The 26764-nt window shown below is 48.8% G+C and overlaps 1 protein-coding gene across 3 annotated transcripts in view; it reads right to left on the bottom strand.

Annotated features, from left to right (window-relative positions):
• SHPRH (SNF2 histone linker PHD RING helicase) overlaps positions 1 to 26764 on the bottom strand; it is a 746219-nt gene that overhangs the window by 227332 nt on the left and 492123 nt on the right. For all 3 annotated transcript variants that reach the window (XM_069235239.1, XM_069235238.1, XM_069235240.1), the window contains exon 24: positions 7888 to 7959. In XM_069235239.1, the coding sequence (XP_069091340.1) occupies positions 7888 to 7959 (72 nt within the window). The remainder of the gene's footprint in view (positions 1 to 7887; positions 7960 to 26764) is intronic.

Below are 26764 nucleotides of genomic sequence, written 5' to 3'. Positions count from 1 at the left end.
AATATTAACACTCCTTCGAAAACCAGCTTGCGTATAGGACCTATTTACCAAAACAATGTTAGCATCAGCAAGTTAAGAGGTTTCTACAAACACATAGAAAAAGAAAAGTAATGACTTTTCACTCTCTCATCTCCAGCCCATCCGCAGGGGTTTCTTTGATTTAGGTAGTGTGCCCTCAAAAGCGATGTGATGTACCATGCTCAAACAAGTGCAGCACAGGCTGCAGGAGTTGCCCCATGAGGGCCGGCAGTGTTAGTTATTTTAGAACTTCTAAACAATGAAGACAAAGTAGGGCAACACCAACCACTGCAAGATACAAGTATGTGTGATGGAGAGAAAAAAGGAAGGAAAAATAATGTAATAACGTCACCAGGAACGATGACTTAGCAGGAACGGTTACAGAACATACTCTAATAAGTTGTCCCCGATTTTGACAGAAGTATTCTGATCCGGAGGCAGGTTTCTGACCTCTTCAACGAAAGATGCAGATATCATAGGCAGGGCACGAATCTTACCCATTGCTCAGCCTGCATGTCTATTAAATGGAGATTAAATGATCTACATGAAACATTTACCAGATAGACATCTCATATATAGTAAGGCCAATCAAACATATTACTCACTTTGGCAACCCTTGCTCTGGAAAATACCCCCAGAAGCAAGACTGTATTCTGAGAATTCTTCAGCAATTTTCACGTGCTTATAGGTGGAAGGCACCATATGAATCCATACTGCCCCAGAAGTGCAAAAGCAGAGCTGCATATAAGCGCCATCCATGTGCCCTTAACTCCATTTCTTTCTCTTTCTACATCCTCAGACATGGAGCCCATCAAATAAATTGTTTGAGTTAAGTGTGCCAGAATCTAACTTGGAATCTTATTAGGATGGTCAGACATGCACGTCACAGAACCGCGAGGAGGAACAGCAGTGAGAAATCTGCAGTTAGATAGACTATCCACCAGAAAGAATGCAACAGAAGTTAAGTCACTTGTTTTTCTGATGGATGCTTCTAACCACAGATTACTCACCTATAGAAGGGATACCACAGGAGTGCCTCCCAAAGGTGGAGGGCCTGAGGACAGGACTAAGACCAGAAAGTCCTACAGGACTGAACATATGAAGTGGCCCCCACATTAAATATAACTGTCAAGGCAGTACTGTTTCTTGAACGTGTGCGCCTATGCCAATACTGCACCTTGGCAAATGCCCATACTGGCAACTAATGCTATTGTAGTTAGCTTGGTTGGAATGATCCCCCGGACCTTCTGAGGGCTGCTTCTTGGCCAGTGCGTAGCTCCTGTTTTGGGCTCCTTTTTGCACTGCTTTCCCTTTCTTTGCCCGGAACAAACCCTGAGGAGACCATATCAGCATCACAATGGCCTTTTGGCCCACCAATGTAAAAGGTCAAAGCTCTCTTCAGGATAAGCCATTGAAGTGGAGACAGAGTGACTGATTGGCTAAAGTGAAACAAAGTTGGAACTTTGGGTACGAAGGCCACCTAAGTCCTCTTCACCAATTTGCCAAGGAAGAAGGTGTTGGCACCTACAATTCACTCACAGTGCACTGAGGCAATGATGATGAAGACTGGTTTGTGTGCCAAGGATCTCAGAAAGCATCTATGCATTTGCTCAAAGGGCATACACATGAGAAATGTCAGTTCAAAATGTAAGTCCCATAGTGGCATCATGGACAGTTTTGGAGGGTACTTATTAGCAGGGCTGTTGGAATTATGAGAGAGGGGAGGACCAAATTATGCAAGAGCGGGTGACCAAATTATGCAGCAAGACAAGGCAAACTAGGCAGCATAATGAGCCACAGTTTATGATAATAATACTTCAACAGACTTGATAGGGGTCGAGCTAAGCACAGCCCCACTTGCACCTGAACAGGGTGGGCTCTACCACCACACAATAGACCTAACGACCCTGTATTGTCAATGCAGCCAGTTAGGAGCCAGGCAGAGGAGGCAAGAAACACCTGGAACTTCAAAGAACCCTTCAGGAACCATCTTCACCTGCACACAGGATTTCAGAAGTGTCTCTAAAGGCTAGTTTTGCTGGTCTCTCTCCGTTTCACAGCCACAGGGACATAAAAGGCTCCTGCCATCTGGCACCCTTGAACTTTAAACTTTAAACAAGCATGACTTCGGTTCTACTAATTGGATTTTGTTGGTTTTGGTGTAAAATAACTTATTAACATTTCTCTAGATTTCTCAATTGGTTTGGAATTTTTATTGTGTTGTGTTTTCACTGCATTGCTGTTTGTGTCCTGCATAAATACTTTACACATTGCCTCTAAGTTTAGCCCGGCTGCTTTTTGTGCCAAACTACCTAGGGTTCAGCACAGGTTAAATTAGTCACTTCTTGTGGCTCACACCGCAAGGGATTGTGGCTGTTGCTTGACCAGGGCTCACACCCCAGTCAACCAACAACCCAGCTTCTCACACCTGTGCATACTACTATGAACATGGTGATAACGACAATGTCACACACAGCACTAGACTAAAGTCAACCAGAAAAAAAAAAAAAAAAAGTTTCTGCATGAGGAGTACCTTTCGATTACTCAGGTCCATTTCTGTCAAGTAGCTTGACAAAAATGCTTTGTAAGTCCAGGTGATGTAAGAGTACAGCTTTTTCAATGCAAAAACTTCCTGCTACCTTCAATGAGACTTGTGAGGAACCAGTGCCGTCCTTTTTTGGAATTAAGACAGCAGACCCACATAAAAGCACACCATATGTCAGGAATAACAATGCTCCTGGCTGAGCCAATGTGAGCTGCCAACAGCAGGTTACAAGACACTAATGGGTGCTTCATAAATAGCTGGCCATCCAGGATCATCTTCTTTAACTATAGACAAATATGAATACCATCCCCTCTCACAGATTAGAAAGTTCAACCGTGTTAGAGAACCTATCATTCTTCTCAGACTGTGTGCGCGACAGAATTTCTTGCTGCGCATGGGCGAAGAAGGGACGCAAAAATATAAATGCTTTGAGTACCTGGGGATGAGGTTTGTTGAAAGAGGGGTCACTGGATCTCTCTCATTGGCTCTAGGGAGTCAATCAAGACATATCCCCAGCAGGCATCAGGAAGAACTGATCTAGCTCGAGCCACCATATGAGGCAGAATATTCAGTTCTATTCCAAAGAATAAGGCTCAACTTCTTGAGAAACACATCAGGAAGCCTAGTCACAAGAGAAGCAACCCTATCAAGCTCTAGCATAGTTGTTAACTGGCCCCATCTCGTGAGGGTGAAATTAAGCATTGGCTTATTTGTCAACATAATGAGAAAATTGAAACTACAAGCACAAGCATGAATAATGTTGCTGGCTTAAAAGCTAAGGGTTTTCATCAAAGATATGAGGTAAGTGTAGATTTATGTACCTGTCAATCCACGAACAGCGACATGCTGTGAGAACTACTGCAATCTCACACTCACAGATCAAATTTCAGAGCTCTCATCTAACGTGTTTGGACGGTGTGACTAGTTGATGGTTCTAGGCATTGCCTGGATTGTGTATGTACTTTGTTAAAAACTGGGAGACTTCATATAGTGCAGAACAAGGTAAGTAAATGCCCCATATCTGTGTTTTCACGGGGGTTAGGATTCCAATTTGAACATCAGAATTAAGGAAAAGTGAGAATATCTGCAGGTCAGCCTATGCAAGGCCATTATATGAACATGATTTAACTGTAAAAAAAAAAGGCCACCGGGCACAAGCTATGGCATAGCTATCACTGTGTCAGCGGCACTGGAGCACACAGGTAGGAATGGCAGGGCCTTGCTTGCCCCAACTGCTGCTATGGAGACACACCTTTCTTTTGTGTTTCTGTATTGCCTCTACTTTGCTATTCAATTTCACTTCTGCCCTGCCATTGGGCTAGGGTGGGGTCTCAGGGTTTGGAAAAAATGTCCCTCTATGAGGTAGTAAATTTATCATCGGTCTGCATACTAAGGGCCCTATTACAAGCTGGCCAGTGGCATCACCAAGTGCACATAGGCCCAGAGCCTTTATCACTTTCCGATAAAGATAGAGAGACCCCATTCATGCCTGTTTGTTGATGTACCACATCACAGTCATGTTGCCGTTCAAGATCTGGATGGGCTAACCACAAAGGAAGAGGAGGAAGGCTTTGAACGCCAGGTGAATCACCTCAATTCAAGCAGGTTGATAAGAAGAACTTTATCCTATGGAGACCAAAGGCCACCGATCTCCAGCTCCATGGGGTGTGCTCCCCACTGAACCATGGAGGAGTTCCTAACTACTGTAACTACTGTGGCTATGGCAGGTATGGATGGGAAGAATATCTCTCTTAATAAGTTCTCCTCCACTGACTACCTGGTCAGGAGTGGTGCAGTGTCCGCAGAGGTCAGAGTGATATCCGACAGAGCTCCTCTTCATTGGAACCACTGTCTGCGAAGACACCACTGAAGGGCCCTCTTTTGCGAGTGCAATTTCTCATAGAAATCAATGCAGTCCTAGGGGAGGAAAAATCTTAACACAGTTCACAGGGAAGCACTCTACTTACGATGTCAGTCTTCAGGGGTTAGGATGTCCACAAGTCAAGGTTAAAGTTGACCCCAAAAGCGCACCACCAGCAACACAGGACGACCAGCAACACAGGGCCAGCCGGGTGCAGAGGTCAAAGTTGGTGTTGGGTTTTCAATGGAATCCTATGAGCACTGGGGGCACTCGGAAAGGAACAGGTTGCAGGTAAGTACCCACAACTTCAGGGCACAGACCTGGGGGGTTTAGATGAGCACCAGGAGGCGACAGGTCAGCACTAAACACACACCCTCAGCGGCACAGGGGCAGCAGAGTGCAAGATGAAAACACAGCGTTGGGTGCCCACTGCTTTTTTAATGGGGGAACCCCAGGGGTCACAAAGATGCTACAAGCTGGGTCCAGGGAATCGGTTGCGGAAAACCAAAGGCTGGACAAGTAGGAGAGGCACGCGCTGGACGTTGCTGGACTGTCGGTTGGATTCTCAAAGGCGAGGGGGCTGCAGGTGCAGGGGTACCTTTGGGCGTCGGGAATATTCGTTGGATCCGATCGGGTTCAGGTGTGTCCTCCAGATTGAGGATGCACATGTCATTGTGTTGGCCAGGAGGGGTCAAACCATGGTGGACTCAAGGTCAGAATCACCTGGGGATCTTCTTTGGACTGATGGGCCACCTGAATTTTGGCCATGGGCGTCGGGTGCAGAGTGGGCAGGACTCACAGATCCAGGGAGGTTCTGGAGTCCTTTTAGAAGGTTTCTTGTGGACAGGGCCACTGTTCTCTGGAGTTCTTGGGTCTCTGCTGGGCAGGCAGTCCTCTAGGGGTTTGTAGAGGTCGCTGGTTGTCTACAAAGTTGTTTATGAGTTCTTAATTTATCAGTGAACCACGGGGTTCAGCAGCACAATCTTCAGTGTTCTTGTGAGATGAAACAGCCAGGGGTTCTGGTGCTTGCGCAGTCAGGTCGCGGATGGGCTAAGACGGGCTTGCCTTTGGCACACCATCGGAATGCCCACTGCACAGACACGCTCTGTTGTGATCTAAATAGCCCGCCATCCAGGGAAGTGTGAGGTTGATCTAAACGCGCCTCAGCGCGCCCGAACCAAAAACAGGTGAGGCAAATTAAACTAGGGTCCAGCAACTCCCCAATCCTCACCAAAGGTTCTCCTGATAATTAAAAATCCTGGTGACTAGAAACAGATTAACATAAAGGCCGAAACACAAACAGATTAGGGGTAAAACCCTTGAAATATGTCGCCCATGCAGGAACCAGGTACTTCCTGAGAAAAAGACACCAATGTGTCTACAAGGAAATAACAAGCATTTTCAATGCAACGGGTCTCGCATTTGTTCGAGGTAGAGCTATTAGCGTTGTAAAGCAACAAAAAAAAACGCAGCGCATCTCGCTATGTAAAATGCAGCGCAATCGCGCTGCATGGAAAATAAACAGATAAAGTAGTCCGGACTCCAGGCTGAAAACATCGAGCCTCGTATGATTTTGGTACTTTACCGGTGTTGTGTAGGTGGGCTAGACACCGGAAAAGGCATGACGCATGCATGCCTTTCACAAATGAAAACAAGCGGATTTTAAAAGGCAAGCCCACGAACCAATGTAAGTGACTAACGTGGCATGGACGTGGTTTCAAGCCCAAAGAGATAACAGAATGGACGGAGCACTTTGTGCTCGCCCATAAAATGTGGGCTGTTAAAACCCTACCAAGGAAGAGCTGCGCGGGCTCGCTCTGGTGTAATCTAAATAGCCCGCCATCATGTGGGGAGGTGTCTGAGGGCATCCGAAACCAAAGCAGAAGAGGCAATTTAATCTTCGCTAGGGACCAGCAGCCCCAATCTCTACCACAGGCTCCACTGTAAAAGAACAGTACTGGTAACTAAAACAGACAAACAAATGTGCGAAACACAAACTATAAACAGAATAAAAACGGGTAAAACCCTTGAAGTATGGCTCCCACGCTAGACGAAGGAGCTAGGCTGTTCAAATCCTTCCAAGGCAGAGCTGCGCGGAGGAGCTCCGTCGGTATCTGGTTTATTAATGTCTAATATTAACGCCAAACAGTGAGAATGATACAATACAGAAAAGGCTTGCTCGAGAGACCACAAAATATGAGCTACACAAAGGAAGTTGTAACGCGTAACTTGCCAATATGTCTTGATGACCACCCTGAATTCAACTTGGCAGCAGATACGTCCCACACTTGTCAGAGTTCACTACCTTCCTACTTATTAGAAGTGTACATTTTACAATTCGTTCAGTCTCCTGAAGAGAATGTTCATGCCATGACAACAGTGTGGCAAAACTTGACTTATTAGACTTGTGTACAAAGATAGTTAGACCCAAACAGTTCCTCCAGCATGTAGGTAAACATGTCATGGACATATTAATAATAACAGATGGAGATGAGAGATGGAGGACATGAGGACTACTGAAACAAAGGAGGGTACTGATACTCTTATGATCTGAGAAGATGGCACAGTGCATTTTTGCTGTGAGCTGCACACAGACAAAATCAGATTTAAACTTTTGTATCTATCTATCTATCTATCTATCTATCTATCTATCTATCTATCTATCTATCTATCTATCTATCTATCTATCTACCCTTTGAAGGTGGACCCACCTTGATTTGTCTGTGGCCCAACGTGTACACCCACTACAATTCACTTCGAGAGAAGCCACTGAAGATAATCGATTGTGTCACTGTTGACAGTATGAAAAAAATATACGGCCCCTCTAAATAGCACAAGACGATGCTCCACTGTTTGTGCCGTATCATCATTTCCCCATAAAAGAGCACATCCCTTTTCTTTCATAGAGATGAACAGACACGATTCCTTCCTGTGCAGCTCCCACAGTCACTGAGACACAAGCTGTACTGGCAGATGACAAATGGACTTATTTACTAAACCAAGCAGCTCTTAGAAATCTTTTCACTATGTGCCCTCCTGAACCAGACCACTCAGGGTAGGAGTCCCTTTACAAGCAGGACCAGTGTACTCGTGCGCAATTTTGTGTTCCACGGTCCACCTTGTCACACAACTCTTTGAATTATGTCCTTAGACCACGCGCCTCACAGCAACATTTTAAGAGTGCGAGTAGTGAAAGAAAGCGAACACCCAGAACACAAGCACCTGAGGGGAGTGGGTGGGGGGGGGGGGGGGGGGAGGCGCAAAATTTGACTCCCGCTACTTACAAGTGATATTACCCAATCAGAGTAAGGACACAATATACAGCGTGATTACTGAAATGTACTTGGACTAAGGCACAATAAATAAGCCCACATGTCCAATTTTAAATTGAGCCCTAAATGCACAAACCATTATATTCATGAACGAAATTCTCAACAAGTAAACCCCTTCCATGGATTCGTACCTGCTTTCCCAACTCCCGCGCACAGATTGGACATGGTTCTGGATTAACGCCACCAGTAGTTTTGTCTTGAGTCTGTGAACCAATAAACAGATATAAGGAAATGCCACCTTGGGAGTTATTTACACAAAACACAGCCCTTTGGTGCCCCCAAGTGGCTTGTTTTATCCAACGTACAATTTATAAGCATCAAACAATGAAAACAGCGAATCGTGGAACCAAATTAAGGCAAGTATATTCTGATGAAAACAGAATTGCGAGCACATACTTTCACAAGAGGTTGTGGCAGTCGAATGCGTTATTCACGCTTTAGAACGCGGCGCGTAATACATTATAAACATGTTTTCAAGTGCACTGGTCAAAGTTTTTAAGCAAGCTTCTTAGACATTTGCCATAAAAAAAAGAATGGGATTTTGTGCGTGCGTGGGTGCCTTTGTGTGTGGCGCAGTTGCAGAGCGGATGCGAATCTCTCAGAATAGAAGTCATGGGAAAAGATGCAGTTTATAGAATACAATATTGAAAAATAGCATTTATTTCCATGTGAAACGTCAAAGCAAAAAAGAAAGCAGAGACGAAATGAACATTACAAATAAAATCTATAGGGTTGATAACTGAGTCCCTGCGTATGGGTATAGTGTGCATTCTTTGAACAGATGATTACTGTTAGAAATGGGGTCTCTATTTGGCAGAGGTATACACCCTTGTCCAAGTAGGGACCACAATCCTAGTCAGGGTAAGTCACACATAATCTAAATTATCCTGTGCCCACCCTCTGGTAGACTTAGAAGGCAATGTGTAAAGTATTTGTGCAATAAATCATGCAATAACACAGTGACAACACCACAAAAAGACACCACACAGGTTTAGAAAAATATAGGATATTTAGCCAATTAAATTATGGTCAAAACGATCAAGATTTGATGAGTACAAGTTGAAATATCACTTTTGTAATGATAAGAAGAGTTTCTAGTTTTAAAAGTATCAAATGTCTCTTGCAAGCACAAAGTACCTGGTTTGAGTCCAAATTAAACGCACAAAGACCGCAGCGGAGGAGATGTGTGGAAAAAGGTAGGTGTGCGTCGATGCGTCAATTCCTTTCCACGCGGCAAGGGCTTTGCATCAAATTCCGGCGCACATGCTTGAATCCGCTTTGCGATGCGGGGTCTTTTGATGCCCAGGGATGATGCGTGGAAATACTGAGCGTGCAGGACTTAGTCACAGCTGTTGCGTCAATCCGGTGGGTGGTGAGGCGGAATTTCTTCTACTCAGCTGGCGCTGCGTCAGTTCCCCTTGCATCATTCCGGCTCTGCGACGGGTCGATCCGGTGGGCTGTGCATCGAAGTTCCGGTCGCAGTGTTGGTACTGCGTCGATCTCCACTCAGGGAGCTGGGCTGCGGCATTCCGATTCGGCGATGCAGTGACTTTCTCACCGCTGGACAGGCTGTGCGTCGATTCCGGCAGGCTGTGCATTGTTTTTCGTTACACAAGGAGTTTCTTTGCAGAGATTAAGTCTTTTTGGCCATGAGACTTCAGGAAACAGGAGGCAAGCTCAATCCAAGTGCTTGGAGAGCACTTCTTAGCAGAGCCAGAGGACTGCAAGGCAGCAGGGAAACAGAAAGGCGGCAGTCCTTTACAGCAAAGCAGTCCAGGTGAGTCCTCTGAGCAGCCAGGCAGCTTCTCTTGGTAAGTTGCATGTTATGGTGCAGAGTGTCTGTCCCAAGAAGTATCTGATTTGGTAGGGTTAGGGACCCAGATTATATACCCAAAAGTGCCTTTGAAGTGGGGGAGACTTCAAAGAGTGGTTTTGAAGTGCACAAGGTCCCCTTTCAGTACAACCCTGTCTGCCAGGGTCCCATTAGGGGGTTTGGCAGTCCTGTGTGTGAGGGCAGGCCTCTGTCCTTTGAAATGTGTCAGGCCCTCCACCCTTCCAGTCGAGGAAGACTCATTCAGTATGCAAATGTGTGCAGGTGTGACTGAGCATCCTGTGTTTGTCGTTGTCTGGGTGAAATGCACAAGGAAGCTGTCAACCAGCCCAGACATGGATTGGAGACAGGCTGTAAGGCACAGAAGGATTTAAGAGGAGAGAAATGCTCACTTTCTAAAAGTAGCATTTCTAAAATATTAATATTAAATCCAACCTCACCAGTCAGCAGGATTTTGTATTACCATTCTGGCCATACTAAATATGACCTGTTTACCCCTGTCTAATCAGAATCTACCACTTAAACAGTTTATGCGGGTAGCCCCATTGTTAGCCTATGAAACCCTATCCCTAATTACTTGAAATAAAGGTTTTTCCAGATTAATGCCTGAAGCTCACTGACATGTCTGAATGAAGTGATAGCGCATGCGGTAAGGAACTGACAGCTTTATCGGCCTTCTTGCAGTTTTGCTGGAATTGGAACGTCCAAGGCCACCTTGAAGGTCAGCTGACATTTGGAGGGTGGAGCAGCAGTGCCCAAAGGGCAAGCAAGGATGCGGCCCATGTGGGGGTGAATAACCAGATGTTTCTGCCTTGAGTCAAGCTCCTCCTGCAGCTTATAGAGAATCAGCTAGATTGTGCCAGTGTCAGGCTTGCTGATCAATACCCAAGGCTAAGGTTCCGAGGCCAGCTTCGGTTTTGGCGCTGAGGTGGATGTGGTTAGTGCCAAGGATGTGGTTGGTGCCTGTGTCAGGGTAGCCGGTGCCGAAGCAGCTGATCTCGAAGGCTTCTTCGATGCCAGGCTGGGCGGAGCATCCGAAGTAGTTTGCAGTGCAGACCATGGCCCAAAGGCAGTGATGGTCTGAAAGCCTATCTCTGGTGCTCCAAAGTGGCAGCCTGCCCTTTAGCTGAAGGCTGCTAAGGTTGAGGGTGGGATTGAGGGAGAGGGGGTGCTGTACTCATGGACTGCTGGAAGATCCTCAATTCCCGAATCGAAACAAGACATTTTTTCAGGGGAGAAAGCCTCTTCATCCACAGCCTCGGGACCAAAGAGGTCTAGGGTGTCTTTAGTGCCCCTACGCGACATCGCGAGTTGACGAGTGCCAAGACTGCGAAGAATCTTCTTGGAAAGGAAGGAGCAGCAAGTGTTGCAGGTGGGCTCGTTGTGTTCCGGTGACAGGCACAGATTGCAGACCTTATCGAGATCAGTGAACATATTTTGCATGGCTGCAAGAACAATACAGGAATGTAGTCTGTTACATCACCGTCATGATATGGTAGATACACGATGGAGAAATGGGAGGAGGCTCTGTAGGGCAAGGCTCAGCCTGAGCAAAGTAATAAAACATTGGCCTGAGACGGAAAGTAAGGAAGACATGATGTAGGAAGTTGGCTCTGTATATACTATTTCAAAGTAAGAAATAGTGTGCACATAGTCCAAGGGTTCCCCTTAGAGGTAAGATAGTGGCAAAAAGAGATCATTCTAATGCTCTATTTTGTGGTTGTGTGGTCGAGCAGTTGGCTTATCAGAGGGTAGTGTTAAGCATTTGTTGTACACACACATGCAATAAATGAGGAACACACACTCAAAGACAATTCCAGGCCAATAGGTTTTTATATAGAAAAATATATTTTCTTAGTTTATTTTAAGAACCACAGGTTCAAGATTTACAAACAATACTTTAAATGAAAGGTATTTCACTCAGGTATTCTAGGAACTTTGAATTATCACAATAGCATGTACAGTTTTGACAAAAATGGCAATAAGCTATTTTAAAAGTGGACATTGCAAAAATCAACAGTTCCTGGGCGAGATAAGTAAATGTTAAGTTCACAGGTAAGTAAAACACTTACAGGGTTCAAAGTTGGGTCCAAGGTAGCCCACCGTTGGGGGTTCAAGGCAACCCCAAAGTTACCACATCAGCAGCTCAGGGCCGGTCAGGTGCAGAGGTCAAAGTGGTGCCCAAAACAAATAGGCTTCAATGGAAATAGGGGTGCCCAGGTTCCAGTCTGCCAGCAGGTAAGTACCCACGACTTCGGAGGGCAGACGAGGGGGGTTTTGTAGCGCACCGGGGGGGACACAAGCAGGCACAGAAAGTACACCCTCAGCGGCACAGGGGCGGCTGGGTGCAGAGTGCAAACAGGCGTAGGGTTTTCAATAGAAATCAATGGGGCGACCCGGGGGTCTCTTCAACGATGCAGGCAGGCACAGGGGGGGCTCCTCGGAGTAGCCACCACCTGGGCTAGGCAGAGGGTCGCCTGGGGGTCACTCCTGCACTGGAGTTCGGTTACTTCAGGTCCTGGGGGCTGCGGGTGTAGTGTGGTTTCCAGGCGTCGGGTTCCTTGAAGCAGGCAGTCGTGGTCAGGGGGAGCCTCTGGATTTCCTCTGGAGGCGTCGCTGTCAACTCTGGCTACTCACGGGCTCGCAGTCGCCGGGGAGTCCTCCCTGTAAAGTTAGTTTTCCGCAGGTCGAGCCGGGGGTGTCGGGTGCAGAGTGGAAAGTCTCACGCTTCCGGCTGGAAACGTGTGATCTTTAAAAGTTGCTTCTTTGTTGCAAAGAGTTGCAGTTTCTTGAACAGGGCCGCTGTTCTCGGGAGCTTCTTGGTCCTTTAGATGCAGGGTAGTCCTCTGAGGCTTCAGAGGTCGCTGGACCCTGTTGGATGCATCGCTGTTGCAGTTTTCTTTGAAGTAGGGAGACAGGCAGGTGGGGCTGGGGCCAAGTCAGTTGTCGTCTCAGTCTTTACTGCAGGGCTTCAGGTCAGCAGTCCTTCTTCTTCTTTAGGTTGCAGGAATCTATCCTCCTCGGTTCTGGGAGCCCCTAAATACTCAATTTAGGGGTGTTTTTAGGTCTGGGAGGGCAGTAGCCAATAGCTACTGGCCCTGAGGGTGGCTACACCCTCTTTGTGCCTCCTCCCTGTGGGGAGGAGGGCACATCCCTAAGCCTATTGGGGGAATCCTCCATATGCAAGATGGAGGATTTCTAAAAGTAAGTGTCACCTCAGCTCAGGACACCTTAGGGGCTGTCCTGACTGGGGAGTGACTCCTCCTTGTTTTTCTCATTATCTCCTCCAGCCTTGCCGCCAAAAGTGGGGGCAGTGGCCAGAGGGGCGGGCATCTCCACTAGCTGGGATGCCCTGTGGCGCTGTAACAAAGGGGGTGAGACTTTGAGGCTCACCGCCAGGTGTTACAGTTCCTGCAGGGGGAGGTCAGAAGCACCTCCACTCAGTACATGCTTTGTTCCTGGCCACAGAGTGACAAAGGCACTCTCCCCATGTGGCCAGCAACATGTCTGGTGTGTGACAGGCTGGCACAAACTAGTCAGCCCACACTAGAGTCGGGTATGTTTTCAGGGGGCATCTCTAAGATGCCCTCTGGGTGTGTTTTTACAATAAAGTGCACACTGGAATCAGTGTGCATTTATTGTGCTGAGAAGTTTGATACCAAACTTCACAGTTTTCAGTATAGCCATTATGGTGCTGTGGAGTACGTGTTTGACAGACTCCCAGACCATATACTCTTATGGCTACCCTGCACTTACAATGTCTAAGGTTTTGCTCAGACACTGTAGGGGCATAGTGCTCATGCACCTATGCCCTCACCTGTGGTATAGTGCACCCTGCCCTAGGGCTGTAAGGCCTGCTAGAGGGAGTGACGTATCTATGCCATAGGCAGTGTGAGGGTGGCATGGCACTCTGAGGGGAGTGCCATGTCAACTTAGTGATTTTCTCCCCACCAGCACACACAAGCTGGTAAGCAGTGTGTATGTGCTGAGTGAGGGGTCCCCAGGGTGGCATAAGACATGCTGCAGCCCTTAGAGACCTTCCCTGGCATCAGGGCCCTTGGTACCAGGGGTACCAGTTACAAGGGACTTACCTGGGTGCCAGGGTTGTGCCAATTGTGGAGACAAAGGTACAGTTTTGGGAAAGAACACTGTTGCTGGGTCCTGGTTAGCAGGTCCCAGCACACTTTCAAATCATAACTTGGCATCAGCAAAGGCAAAAAGTCAGGGGGTAACCATGCCAAGGAGGCATTTCCTTACACATGATCAAAGTACAATACCAACGGAGGGAAGGAACCATGTGAATCAAAAAGAGTACTGCAAGAATGTCGACCCACAGCACAGGTAAGAAAGCTGACAGCAGAAAGAAAACAATCTAACAATGGTGTTCATGGGCATTATCACATAGAGGAGGAGGCACAGTACCTTTTGATTCGAAATGCTTATTTAAAGAATAACATCTTGCACACATCAGGGCCCTACAGTAGATGGCATGAGTATGAACAGTATGTGTATCTACAGCCACTCTGGGCAGGACAATGAGGGTTGATAGGCGTAAAGTAGTCCCAGTCCCCAAAGCAGATGGACAGATTCTCCAATAGTAGACTGCAGTGGATAATCCAATGTTAAAAAATGTAAACCTTGTGTGTTTTCTGCGGTGCCATATAAATCAAGCCAGGGTTCTCTCCTTTTGTGGAATATGCTCTTGGCCATCTCAGAGTTTAGATGCTATCCGTGATCTGCTAGGCACCACTGGCTGAGTTTGCCTGCCCTTGAGTTCAAAGATACCGCTATGCGCTGAGCAATCAAGGAGATGTCCTGAGAGTTAAACCACTTCTGATGGCGCAGGTCCTCCTGGCACAGTACCAACAACCCTACTGAGCCCTGTTTGCTGCAGTACCACATCACAGACGTGTTGTCTATGAGAAACCTCACCTGTTTCCTCTTGGTGGTCAGGAGGGACCCTTCTAGTGCCAAGCAAATTGCTCACAACTTCAGCAGGTTGATGTAGAGGCGAGCCTCCATCAAGATCAGCGTCCACTGATCTCTACATCTTCCAGATGACCTTAGCAATAATGCATCTATTATGATCGTTTGCTCCCGGTGAAATAGGGTGACGGGTCTCCTGCTGGTCTAATCATAGTGCATCAGCTATTGTTGCAGATTTTCCACAGCCTCTTTGAGACCTGGATAGACTCTGACAGGTCCTCTTGGTTCTGAGCCCACTGAGGCTTCAGAACCCACTGCAGAACCCGCATGTGCCACCTGGGGTGGTCCACAGGCAGGATGCTAGAGGCCAAGAGACCCAGAAACTTTAGAGCTGCTTTGACTGAGACTGAGGTAAAGCCCAAATGTCCTGGACTCATTGAGGCGGAGAGATGAATTGCAAAGGTACAAAGTACAAAATGGCTCAGGTTAAGGGCAGCCATTGTGAAGGAGTCATGTGTGACTTTGGCACATTGATGGAAAAACCCAACAATGTCAAAAGAATGACCGTTGTCTTGAGGTGACTTACATCTGTTTGACGTGAGCCTACCTTGAGTAGCAAGTCAAAGGTATAGAAAGAGTGTTATTCTCAACCTCTGCTAGTGGGTTGCGACCACCACCATAGCCTTTGTGAACACCTGAAGTGCACTGCTAAGGCCAAATGGGAGCATGGTGAACTGAAAATGCTCTTGACCTACCTGAAACCACAGGTAACATCTGTGGGACCACAGGACAGGAAAGTGAAAAGATGTGTAGTGCAAGTCCAATGTTACCATCGAGTCACCTGGATTAAGGGCAGACAAAACTTCAGCAAGGTGAGCACTGTGGACATGTCCTTCCGGAGTAAGAAGTTTATAGGGCGAAGGTCTAGAATGAGCAGGAGGCCCCCATTCTCCTTCGGCACTAGAAAGAAACAAGAATGGAAACCAGTCCCAATCTCTGATAACAGCCCCCTATATATTGCTCCTTTGCACAAGAAAGGTGAGAGAAGAACAGTGAAGCATGTGAATCTATTAAAAATCCATGTAGGGTGAAGCAAAGATTTCAAGGACGGTCTATCCATCTGGGCAAGCACTTGTAGTATAAATTATTTTAGACTCAGCATCAGGAGTCAACAAAAAAACATCTGGTGTCTAGCTTATGCGAGTGACCATCAACCAATTTGCAAAGAAGTGATATGGCAGCTAAAAAGGTCCCCTAAAAAGGTCCCCAGACATGGGCCTTACTGCATCAAGGTTCCAAAGAAATAGCCAGGTTTGAAGTCTGCTTATCCCAGATGACTGTGATCAGATCTTTGAATGCTTCACCAAAAGGATAAATTATCCTCTTATCTTTGGGATGCCTGTTAAATCTTCATGACATCCGTAGAGAGATCAATGCCCTCTCTTCAGTAACAACATATACAAACCATTGTAATGCAGAAAAAATAAACTGATTTACATCTTGCAATCACCTACACTTCCTAAACAGGTGCTTTGTACCTCAAAGTGCTCTTAAAGTAATATACCACCCTGGCATCAATATCAAGATGTTCACCTTAAAGAGGGGTATTATCAATTGTCTTCCTTTATGACTGCATTATTTGAATTCAGATTCTCATGGCTCACTTTGAACCACTACCAACATCATGTTAACATAGCAGCCAGCAGTATGGAAGGTAACCACTGTACAATGAGAAAAAACAACAGCACCTTTATGAGGAGTCCACACACTATAAGCAATGGTTTCAGAACCATGACTATTTCAGACTCCAGGAGGATATTGAAGATTTTTCATCAATAGGAAGCCTACTAGCATTTTTGAACTGTACAACATCCCATAAAGACTTGAAACTGCAAAGGCAATGGCAGAGATGCCATTATTATTATTTGTTTTGTAAACATTTTATTGCTTTTTCAAACATGGTGTGGCAATACCTCTTGTTACAGATATGAACAACAGTGAATATAACATCAGCAGTTCAATCCCCTAGATCCAGCCAACAAAGTCCAAAGTGCATAACGAATCCCAATCTTCATCCCCTTCCATCCACAGCTTGATGACGTCCCACATTGCTGATGGCTTCCAGAACACCCCCCCCTCACGATTTCCCCAAGGACCATAGAGTTTCCTGGCATGGTTCCAGGTCTATGCACTGTGCTTCCGCCCAACCACCCCATATCTTGGTATATTTCCTGGGGCATCCTGCCGCCGTACAGATGGGGTGCTCCAAGCCCATGCAGTGGCCCACAACAGATGGTGCAGAGACATCCTTCCATGCCTGTGCAACATCTCTTTTGGCTACTGCCAGGCCTGGCCACAACAGCGCTCTTTGATATCGTGTGCCCCCTTAAGTGTTTGTGACAAGCAACAGCACCAATTTGGGAACCCTTGGTATATGCCATCCCAGCACATCTTTGAACCTTTCCAACCCCCCTTCCCCACCCCAAAATGGGAAAGGGAAGGACAATGACAAGATGTGTGGGACATGTTCCCCGGCACAGCCCCGCACCTCAAGCATTTGTCAGTAGAAATCAATTCCATGCGGTGGAGTCTGGGCATGGTGTAAAATGTGCGATGAAGTATTTTGAGCTGTATGTGTCTGAACTGTTAGGCTATTATAGCTTCCTGAGGCGCCTCCTGTGCCTCTCTGAGATGCCATTCTTAGTCAAAGGGTTCAGATGAAATGGCACCCCAATCCTCCTACTAGCATCTGCGCCACATGCCAGATACACTGCTTAAAACTCTGGGGCATAAGTTCAGGTTTATCCTACAGGCCTGTAGTGAGAGTTTCATGTTCTTTGTTTTTCAGAAAAAAATCTATGCTTAAAAACTGTGATCCCCTGAAGCCCCATGACTCGGGCGGGAAACACTCTTTACATCTTAATGCATCACAGATCGTGAATTCCAAGGTTCTTTTACAATAAAAAAAACTCATATAAAATTCAACCCTGGGTGATCATTAAAACTCTTAAACATGGATCTGCAATCTGTTCAAATGCCCAGACATCTTAGAAGCAGTAAACGGAACTGTAGGGGTTGGGGATGAAGTCAGCAGTGCAGTGTTGTTGCAGATATTCAGCATTGAATAATCATAGTTTGAAGTTCTGGGTATTAAATGATGGTGGGTGCTGTGAGTGCTGTGGGAGTGTGAAAAATCTTTGAAGGTTCAAGATTGTGTTTGGGTTATTTCAAAGATGAAGAATTTGCAGAGGAGATGCACTTTCAACATTATGTCCCTCATTACAACCCTGGCGGTAAATGCCGCCTACCGCTGTCTGACGGCCGCCAAGATACTGTGACCGCGGCGGTATACCACTACGGGTATTAAGACCCACACAGACAAATCCGCCACTATAAAAACACCCACACACGTCCGCCAGACCAAAGGTCAGTGACAAATTGACGGTACCAAAACCCACACCGTTACGCCAACAGGAATACGCCCAGAGTATCAGAACCCACGAATCACCGCAGCGGTCTTTCAACCGCGGTAAACCATTGGCTGTAAACACCGCCGCGCTCAAAATACGCACACACTAACAAAACGACACCACATCACAAATCAAACTACACACACCTGACACACATACACCACTATAAAACACACACCCACATTACCCACAACCCTTTCAATGAAAAAAAACGATTGCCAACAGAGAGAGAGACACAAACCAGGAGCACCCACTCAATCTGAGCCACAGAACACCATCACCCATACACCATCCACGCACCTCACAGCACACACCACATCACTCCACACATCCTCACACATACCACTCACACCACATCCATGGCACCCCAAAGACACTCCAGGTTTTCAGAGGAGGAGCTAAGGGTCATGGTGGAGGAAATCATCCAGGTAGAGGCACAGCTATTCAGATCACAGGTGCAGAAGACGTCCATTGCTAGAATCGTGGACAGGGTCAACGCCGTGGGACAGCACTCCAGAACAAGGGACGACATCAGGAAGAGGTGGAACGACCTACGGGGGAAGGTGCGTTCTGTGGTTGCAAGAGACCAGGTAGAGGTACACAGGACAGTGGACCCCCATCTCCTACCCCACAGCTAACAACATGGGAGGAGCAAGTCTTGGCGATCATGCATCCTGAGGACCTCGCAGGAGGACTGGACTCTGGTAAGTCAAATCTTTATTACTATATCCCCCACCCAACCTGCATGCCATCACAAACTCCTACCCCTACCCTATCCCCCATCACTTCACCACCTCACATATACCCCACTATCACAACCCACCCATCCCAATACCAAGCCTGCATGCGACAACAATCCATGGACTCCCATCACAGACCTTCATGGACACCCATCACCACAACATGCCCATTAGAGAGAATCACCTAGTCCACAAAATCACCACGCACACAAGGCAAAGCTGACAGGGCAATCACAACCATACAGGGAAACACACCCATGCACAAGATGGCACACGCAGATACAATAACTGCATTTTCATCCCCACAGGACCCCTACTCAACGTCACCGGAGATGAGTTGCAAGCAACATCCAGCCCCCCCCCCCACAGGTGGCCCACAGTGATGACAGCAGATCTGCATGCCTTGATCATGATGACCAACCTGGCCCATCAGGGACCTCTGGACAGTCGGTTACCCTGCCACAGTCCCAACCCACCACAAACCCTCCCCCCTCAGGAAACCAGCATAGCACCCACCCAACAGGCCCATGCCACTGTCCCCAGGACACGTCAATCAGCAGTGTGTCCACCACTACAGGGATCCCAGGCAACCCCACAAACACAGGACGATCAGGGACCTGGGGTCAGTGGCAGTGGGCACACGGTTCAGGGGACAGAGGCATAGGACAACAGGGAAGCTGGGAGGGCTGCTGTGCGACAGGTAGAGGACAGGCCCAGGGAACCCACTCTCCAGGAGGCACTCACCAACATCCTGGGAGAATACCACCATTCCCAGGAGACCATGGGCCAGATACTGGCCAAGTTGCAGGAGACGCAGCGGCTGCAGGAGGGACAGTACCTGGGGATCAGGAAGGACCTCAAAAACATCTACACCATCCTGGTTACCATTGCAGGGGTGCTGGCTGACATGGGCAACACCATGAGTGAGGCAGTGGCACAACAACGGGCCCCTGACACTAGCCACACCGAAGAACAGCCCTCCACCTCTGCCGGCACTAGTGAACAGGAGGCCCTGCCACAGGAACAACAGGCCACCAGCACCCCATCCACTGCAGAAGGAGAACCACCCTGCAAATGGTCCCTGCGATCCAGGCAGGAGCCAGAGAACATTGCCAAGACCACCGCCAGGAAATAGGACTCTCCTTATTGTCACCCTTCTGTTCCCACGCTGTCACCCTGTCCACCTGGAACTGCCATTACTCCCCTTTCTATGCCCCCTTGGAAAATGGACCTGTGATACCAGGAGACTGGACTCTAACTGGACATTCCTCCACCATCACCCCAGCCCATTGCACATCCCCCTCTACATACGAGCACTTAAATAAACACCATTGGAACAAATACAAATCTGGAGTCTGTCAAAGGATTGAAATATGTATTAGTACAACATTCTGAAAACATTTCAATTCATATGTACAGTTATATATACATTGGTATGACCTTTAGTGGGTAGCAGTAAACATACCAGGAGCCAGAGTGGGCCATAGGTATCTGAAAATAGAGGTGCCAAAGGGTACAGTAAGTTGCCATAGACATAGGGAAATCAGGCTGCCATGTACAATGTCAAACAGAAAACTGAAAAGTAAAGTGAAGTTACAGTGTCTTACCTGTGTGTCGCTGGAAGTACTGCTGAATGATATTACTTCTGTTGTCCACATCTTCTTCCTCTGCCTCCTCTTCCTCACTGTCCACAGGCTCCACCGCTGCCACAAGACTATTTCCAGGCTCATCCTCCTGCAGAAAATGCACCTGGCATCTCAAGGCCAGGTTGTGCAACATGCAACGATGAACTGGCACACCTTCTTGGGTGAGTAGTACAGGGATCCACCTGTCAGATGGAGGCACTGGAACCTGGCCTTCAGGAGGCCGAAGGTTCTCTGAATTATCCTCCTTGTTCGCCCATGTGCCTCATTGAAACATTCCTATGCCCTTGTCCTGGCATTCCTCACTGGTGTCAGTAGCCATGAGAGGTTAGGGTAACCAGAGTCACTTGCAAATATCGAGGGACAACTGTTAGACACACATTAACCCTTAGGGACAACCCCATATCCAGACATCAACATATACCTGATGGGGCCCTTGGGCTCACCTATTAGCCACACCCGGTGCCTCTGGAGTTGTCCAAACACATATGGGATGCTGCTATTCCTCAAGATAAATGTGTCATGCACAGAGCCAGGATACTTAGCATTCACATGGGAGATGTACTGGACCGCCAAACACACCATCTGCACATGGAGAACATTGGCTGAGACAGCCCAGAAGCCATGGCCACTGTAGTTTGGAAGGAACCACTTGCCAGGAAATGGAGCACTGACAGGACCTGCACTAGAGGGGGGGATACCTGTGGGCTGGCGGATAGCTGACATCAGGTCTGGCTCCAATTGGGCACACAGTTCTTGGATTGTGGCCCGATCAAGTTTGTATGTTAGTATAATGTGTGTGTCCTCCATTGTCACAAGGTCCACCAGGGGTCTGTACACTGGAGGATGTCTCCATCTCATATTCATCCTCAACGGTTGAAGCCTAGGGAGGAAAACGGTGAGCAGAGGGTAATAATCACACATCTAGTGCAATAATGATGCATTTCTACATTTACAGAACCAGTGTGTGAATTCGAGAGTCAGTTGCTGTGCCAATGTCTGCTGTGATGTAGTTAGATGCCATGCCCTGTGCCCCCTGAAATGGCGGCTGCCTGACCTGTGAGGAGGGACAAGTGGAAATGAGGTAATTCCGCTGGCGTAGTGTGCCAATGCGGTAGGTGGTCGATGACCGCCGCGCAAACTATGGGCTCCAGGAACCAATGGCGATGTACGCCGGTGGTGACGGTACGCACCGCCGTGGACGTGACCGCCATTTTCTATCTGTTCACTCACTTGCTACCTGACCTTCAACAGGAGAGGACCTACACTGCAAGTGCTGATGTGACCTGTGTCTGGAAGCGACAATGGCTCATGTGTCTGGGGAAAGGGCCCCTGCCTTCTCTGCAAAGAAGTTGGAGAGACTGGTGGATGGGGTCCTACCCCAGTACACGTTACTTTATGGTCCTCCAGACAAACAGGTGAGTACACTGTGAGCATGATGCGTGGGCCATGAATGTATGGAGTGGTGTGTATGTAAGCCACATGTAGGAGGGGCTGAGGCGTCCTGGCCAGAGTGCTGCATGTATGGTGGTCAATGTATGTGCGTTAGGGGATGGGAGGGATATGGTGGGCCATGAGTGTGACGGTCCGGACGGCTGACTAATTCTGTTTTCTGCTGTCTTTTTCCTGCAGGTCAACGCCCATCAGAAAAAGGGTATTTGGCGTGCCATCGCCAAGGAGGTGCGGACCCTGGTGGTCTTTGACAGGCGGAGCACCCACTGCCGCAAACGGTGGGAGGACCTGCGCCACGGGGCAAGGAAGATGGCGAAGGCCCAGCTGGGGCTGGCCTCCCAACAAGGAAGGGGTGCCTGTCGTACCCTGATCCCCCTGATGTTCAGCATCCTGGCAGTGGCCTATCCGGAGTTGGATGGGCGCTTGAGGGCATCACAGCAGCCTCAAGGGGGTGAGTACAGATTCTGAATCATTACTTTGCGCGTGTTAAGCTTTTACCTGGGTGGGGATGTGGACTGTGGGTGCCTCTAGGCCAGGGCGAACATGGCAGGGTAGGTCCCTTGTTGGGCAGGCTCTGAAGCACTCCAACCCCAATAGTGTTAGTGGGCATTTACTACTGGTCAGGGCCCTGTTTGTTTCAGGTGTGCAGCTGATGGCATGAGGCATTGTACCCCATGGGCTGGTGACTGGCATTGTAACTGGTAGTGCATGGAATAGTCCATAGGGCTGTTCCCTGTGAGTTGTGTACGCCAACGGTAGTGTTGTTGCTGGCACTGACCAAGTGTATACTCTGTCTCCCCCCCCCCCCTTTTTGTTTTGTCACCCTGTCCTTGAGTGCATTAGCACCATCTGGCAGAGGAGCAGAGGCACCGGCGACGGAGGGAGTTGCATCCCACATGGGCCTGGAGGCCGAATCCACAGACGGTGAGGGCACCAGTGGGACAGAGGGCGAGGGGAGCACCACGACGTGGACAGGAGGGGACACCACAATGACTCCTCCTCCAATGGAAGCTCCCTGGCGGTGGCGGACACCTCTGTGCCCACCCCAACAACAGGTACAGCCGCCACCCCCCTACCAGCACTGCCCTCCCAGCAGCCCCTCAGCGTGTTTCCCGTGCCCGCTCACCCAGGAGGGTGGGCATCTCCTTCGCCTCAGGCCCTGCCCCAGTCAGCCCTGCTGCCCTCAGTGAGGAGGCTATTGACCTCCTGAGATCCCTCACTGTTGGGCAGTCAACCATTCTGAATGCCATCCACGATGTCGAGAGGCATTTGCAACAAACAAATGCATATCTGGAGGGCATTCACTCTGGCATGGCGGCCCAACAGAGAGCATTTCAGGCTCTGGCCTCTGCACTGATGCAGCCATTGTCCCTGTCTCCAACCTCCCCCCTCCAACTTCCTCTACCCAGTCCCAATCCCCTCAACCCCAGCCTGTCCAAAGCACACCTTTAGACCAGCATTCACTCCAATCAACACACAAAAGTGGCTCAGGCAAACACAAGCACCACACTTCTTCTCACAGGCACTCACACAAGCACCATCCCCATGCAGACACACCAACATCCACTACCTCCACTGTATCCCCCTCCTCCTCGTCGTCCACCTCCCTCCCAGTAGCGTCTCCACTCACACCTGCATGCACTATATCCTCATCCACTACCTCCATCACCAGCACACCTATCACTACACACCCCTCACTGGCAGTCAACACACACACATCCATGCACAAGTCCCCTGTGACCTCTCCCACTGTGTCTGTGACTCCCCTCCTCACAAAGTACACAAACGCAAGCACTCAGCCACCCAACAGCCATCCACCTCACAACAGCACCCAGCCCATGCACCTGCACCCAAACTCAGCCGAAAGACACCTCCTACAACCACTCCCTCTTCCTCCACTCCCAAACCTTCTCCCTCTTCCCGCCCCAGTGTCTCTAAGAAGCTTTTCCTGGCAAACATTGACCTCTTCCCTACTCCTCCCCCGTCCTTCCCCTCGGGCCAGGGTGGCCAAAACCCAGCCCAGCACCTCAGCCACCAAGTCCACGGCTGCTGTGGTTCCTGCAGCTGTCAGAGGATCAAAAGGGGCACCCGTCAGCCCAGCCAGTGTGCCACCAACCCCTGACAAGGCAAAATCCATTCCGCCACCTGGTGAGGTGAAGAAGGGGACAGCATCCAGCAAGGAGAAGGAGCCATAACCACCCTGCAAGGCCACCTCAAAGACTCCAGCTGCCAGACCCAAGGTGACACCATCTGCCAAAGTGAGGAAGGGGCACAAAACACCAGGCAAGGCACTTCAGCCGTCCGAGGCTGCAGATGAAGGCCTGGTGGCTACCAGCACAACCGCCAGCACCGCCACCTGCACCGCGGCCAGCACCGCCAGCAGCCCCACCACTAGCACCGCCGCGAGCGGTGCCACCTGCACCACCACAAGCACCACTGCTGTCAGCAGCCCCAGTGGGCAGCCGTCCGAGGCTGCAGGAGAAGGGCTGGAGCATCCCTCCACCACTGGCAGCATGGCACCTGCACCGCTGACAGTAGCACCACTACCAGCAGCAGCCCCAGTGGGCAGCCGTCCGAGGCTGCAGGAGAGGGGCTGGAGCCCCCCTCCAAAACTGGCAGCACCCCCACTGGCACCGGCACTACCACCACTGTGCAGCCGTACCCGCCGCTGAATGGACTCTAGCCCTGCCTCCATGGACTATCATGCATCGAGGTCACTGCAAATCTCGTGGCTCAGACACCCAGGTGAGGGACTGTGAACTGCCACACCCCAAGTGTTGCATCACTGGGCACAGAGCCCCCTCCAGAACCAGTGGAGAAATGCATCCACTCACCCTATTCTTGGCAGGATGAAGCACACTGGGCACAAAGCCCCCTCCAGAACCAGTGGAGAAAGGTATCCACTCACCCTATCCTTGGCAGGATGTAGCACACTGGGCACAACGCCCCCTCCAGAACCAGTGGAGAAAGGCATTCACTCACCCTATCTTTGGCAGGATGAAGCACACTGGGCACAAAACCCCCTCCAGAACCAGTGGAGAGATGCATCCACTCACCCCTATCCTTGGCAGGATGAAGCAGACTGGGCACAAAGCCGCCTCCAGAACCAGTGGAGAAAGGCATCCACTTGAGAGACTGTGGCTCTGAACTCACCAGGACCAGGCAGTGGGCAAACCACCCACTTGAGAGACTGTGGCTTTGCACTCCCCAGGACCAGGCAGTGGGCAAACCACCCACTTGAGAGACTGTGGCTTTGCACTCCCCAGGACCAGGCAGTGGGCAAACCACCCATGAGAGACTTGAAAGACTGTGGCCTTGCACTCCCCAGGACATTGAGGGCATGGAGCCCCCTCCAGGAGCAGTGGCGCTGTCCCATTTTCCGGCTGAGGTGCCCCCCCTTCCCTGTCTCCCTGAGGTGCCTGTGTGTTTTCGACCTGATCTCCCTGCAGTGTTCTCTCCGTATTGAGGCAGGAGACAAGTGTGGGCATGGCCTATGTGGTATGGCCCTGTGGCCCACGGACATTTTGAGTGGATAATGTACTGCCTTCTATACATATTGTATATATTGTAAATACTGTTTTTGAATTTGTAACATATATCTGACTATTTCTAATATGACACTTATTTGACTCAATTCCTTTTGTCCTTGCTTTCTTCCAGAGGGTTCCGGGGTGTATATGTAATGTTGTTGCATGTGTTTGTGTGTATGGTGTTGGGGGTGAGGGTGGGGGTGTTGCGTGTGTGTGTGTGTGTGTGTGTGTGTCACTCTCTTTTTCCTCCCCGCCTCCCTTGTGTGCTAGGTGCAGTACTCACCGTGGTCGTCGCCGCCGCTGTTCGTACTCCTGGTAGATGAGAAGATACACCAACATCGGTAACGCCTGTAGTTCTGGCTCCATGGCGTCCTAGTTCTTTGTTGAGTCTCGAGAGGTGAGTGGTTTCCCTTCTGTGTACTGTTTCCACCGTTCTTTTGATGGCGTTGGTACCGCCCCGGAAAAGCTGGCGGATGGGCGGGTTGTAATGTGGTGGGCAGTACATTGTCTTCTGCCTGTCTGTTGGCGGTTACCACCATGGTGTTTGTTGCTACCGCCGTGGTGGTCAGAGTGTTAAAGTGGCTCTCTGTGTTGGCAGTTCCAACGTGGTCGTGATTCCATTATTTTTTAACGCCGGCCTGTTGGTGGTGTTACCACCGCTTTAACACCGACTGCCAGGGTTGTAATGAGGGCCTATGTTACCTTAGTTTAGTGCTTAGTTGTCATGTTGCAAGAAACTTGATGATTACCTGGAGGGTAGCAATAGAACAGTTACCACAAAGTTTAGCAACACAGTCCCTAGAAGCTCTAGAAGTTTTAATTTAAAAAAATGTCCGGGGCTTATGTGTGATTAGTTGGGGCTCAAGTGCCAGTCTTCTTTCAGAGAAAATGTGTTCAAAGAATTTTGTCAGCTCCACAACAAACCAAATCTGAAAAATTGAATTAAATAATGTGTAAATTACATTCATACTATAAGAATATGTTCAGGGGATTGGGTGTTATGAATTTTTAAACAAAGTATCTACTTCCAAACAGTCCTCCATGGTGTTATCCACAGTGGCTACTGGAGGCCAGGCATGCACCAAATAACAAAAAGAGTCACAAGCAAACTGCTTTTCCAAGGAGGGCTGAGGCATGGTCAGTTACCTCATCTTTTTGGCCTGTTCACAACCACACCTCCTTGTGTGAAATACAGATGCAAATTCCTTTACAACTACCTTACAATGTACTGCAAGCTCCTCAGTTGTGTAGATTGTCAGAACTTCTTCACAATGTCTGATGGATATCATACTCAAAGACGCAACAAAGATGTGGTACACCACAGTCTTTATTGTAGTACAACAGTCTGCTCTCTCTGTGGTTACTCAGTCTCCAAGACAAAGATCACCTAGGTACCAACATTGCTCTATTCCACCA

Source organism: Pleurodeles waltl, chromosome 5 (assembly GCF_031143425.1).
Source record: "Pleurodeles waltl isolate 20211129_DDA chromosome 5, aPleWal1.hap1.20221129, whole genome shotgun sequence".
Lineage (NCBI taxonomy): Eukaryota > Metazoa > Chordata > Amphibia > Caudata > Salamandridae > Pleurodeles > Pleurodeles waltl.
Note: the sequence above shows the minus strand (reverse complement) of the source record. Positions and strands in the feature narration are given on the sequence as shown.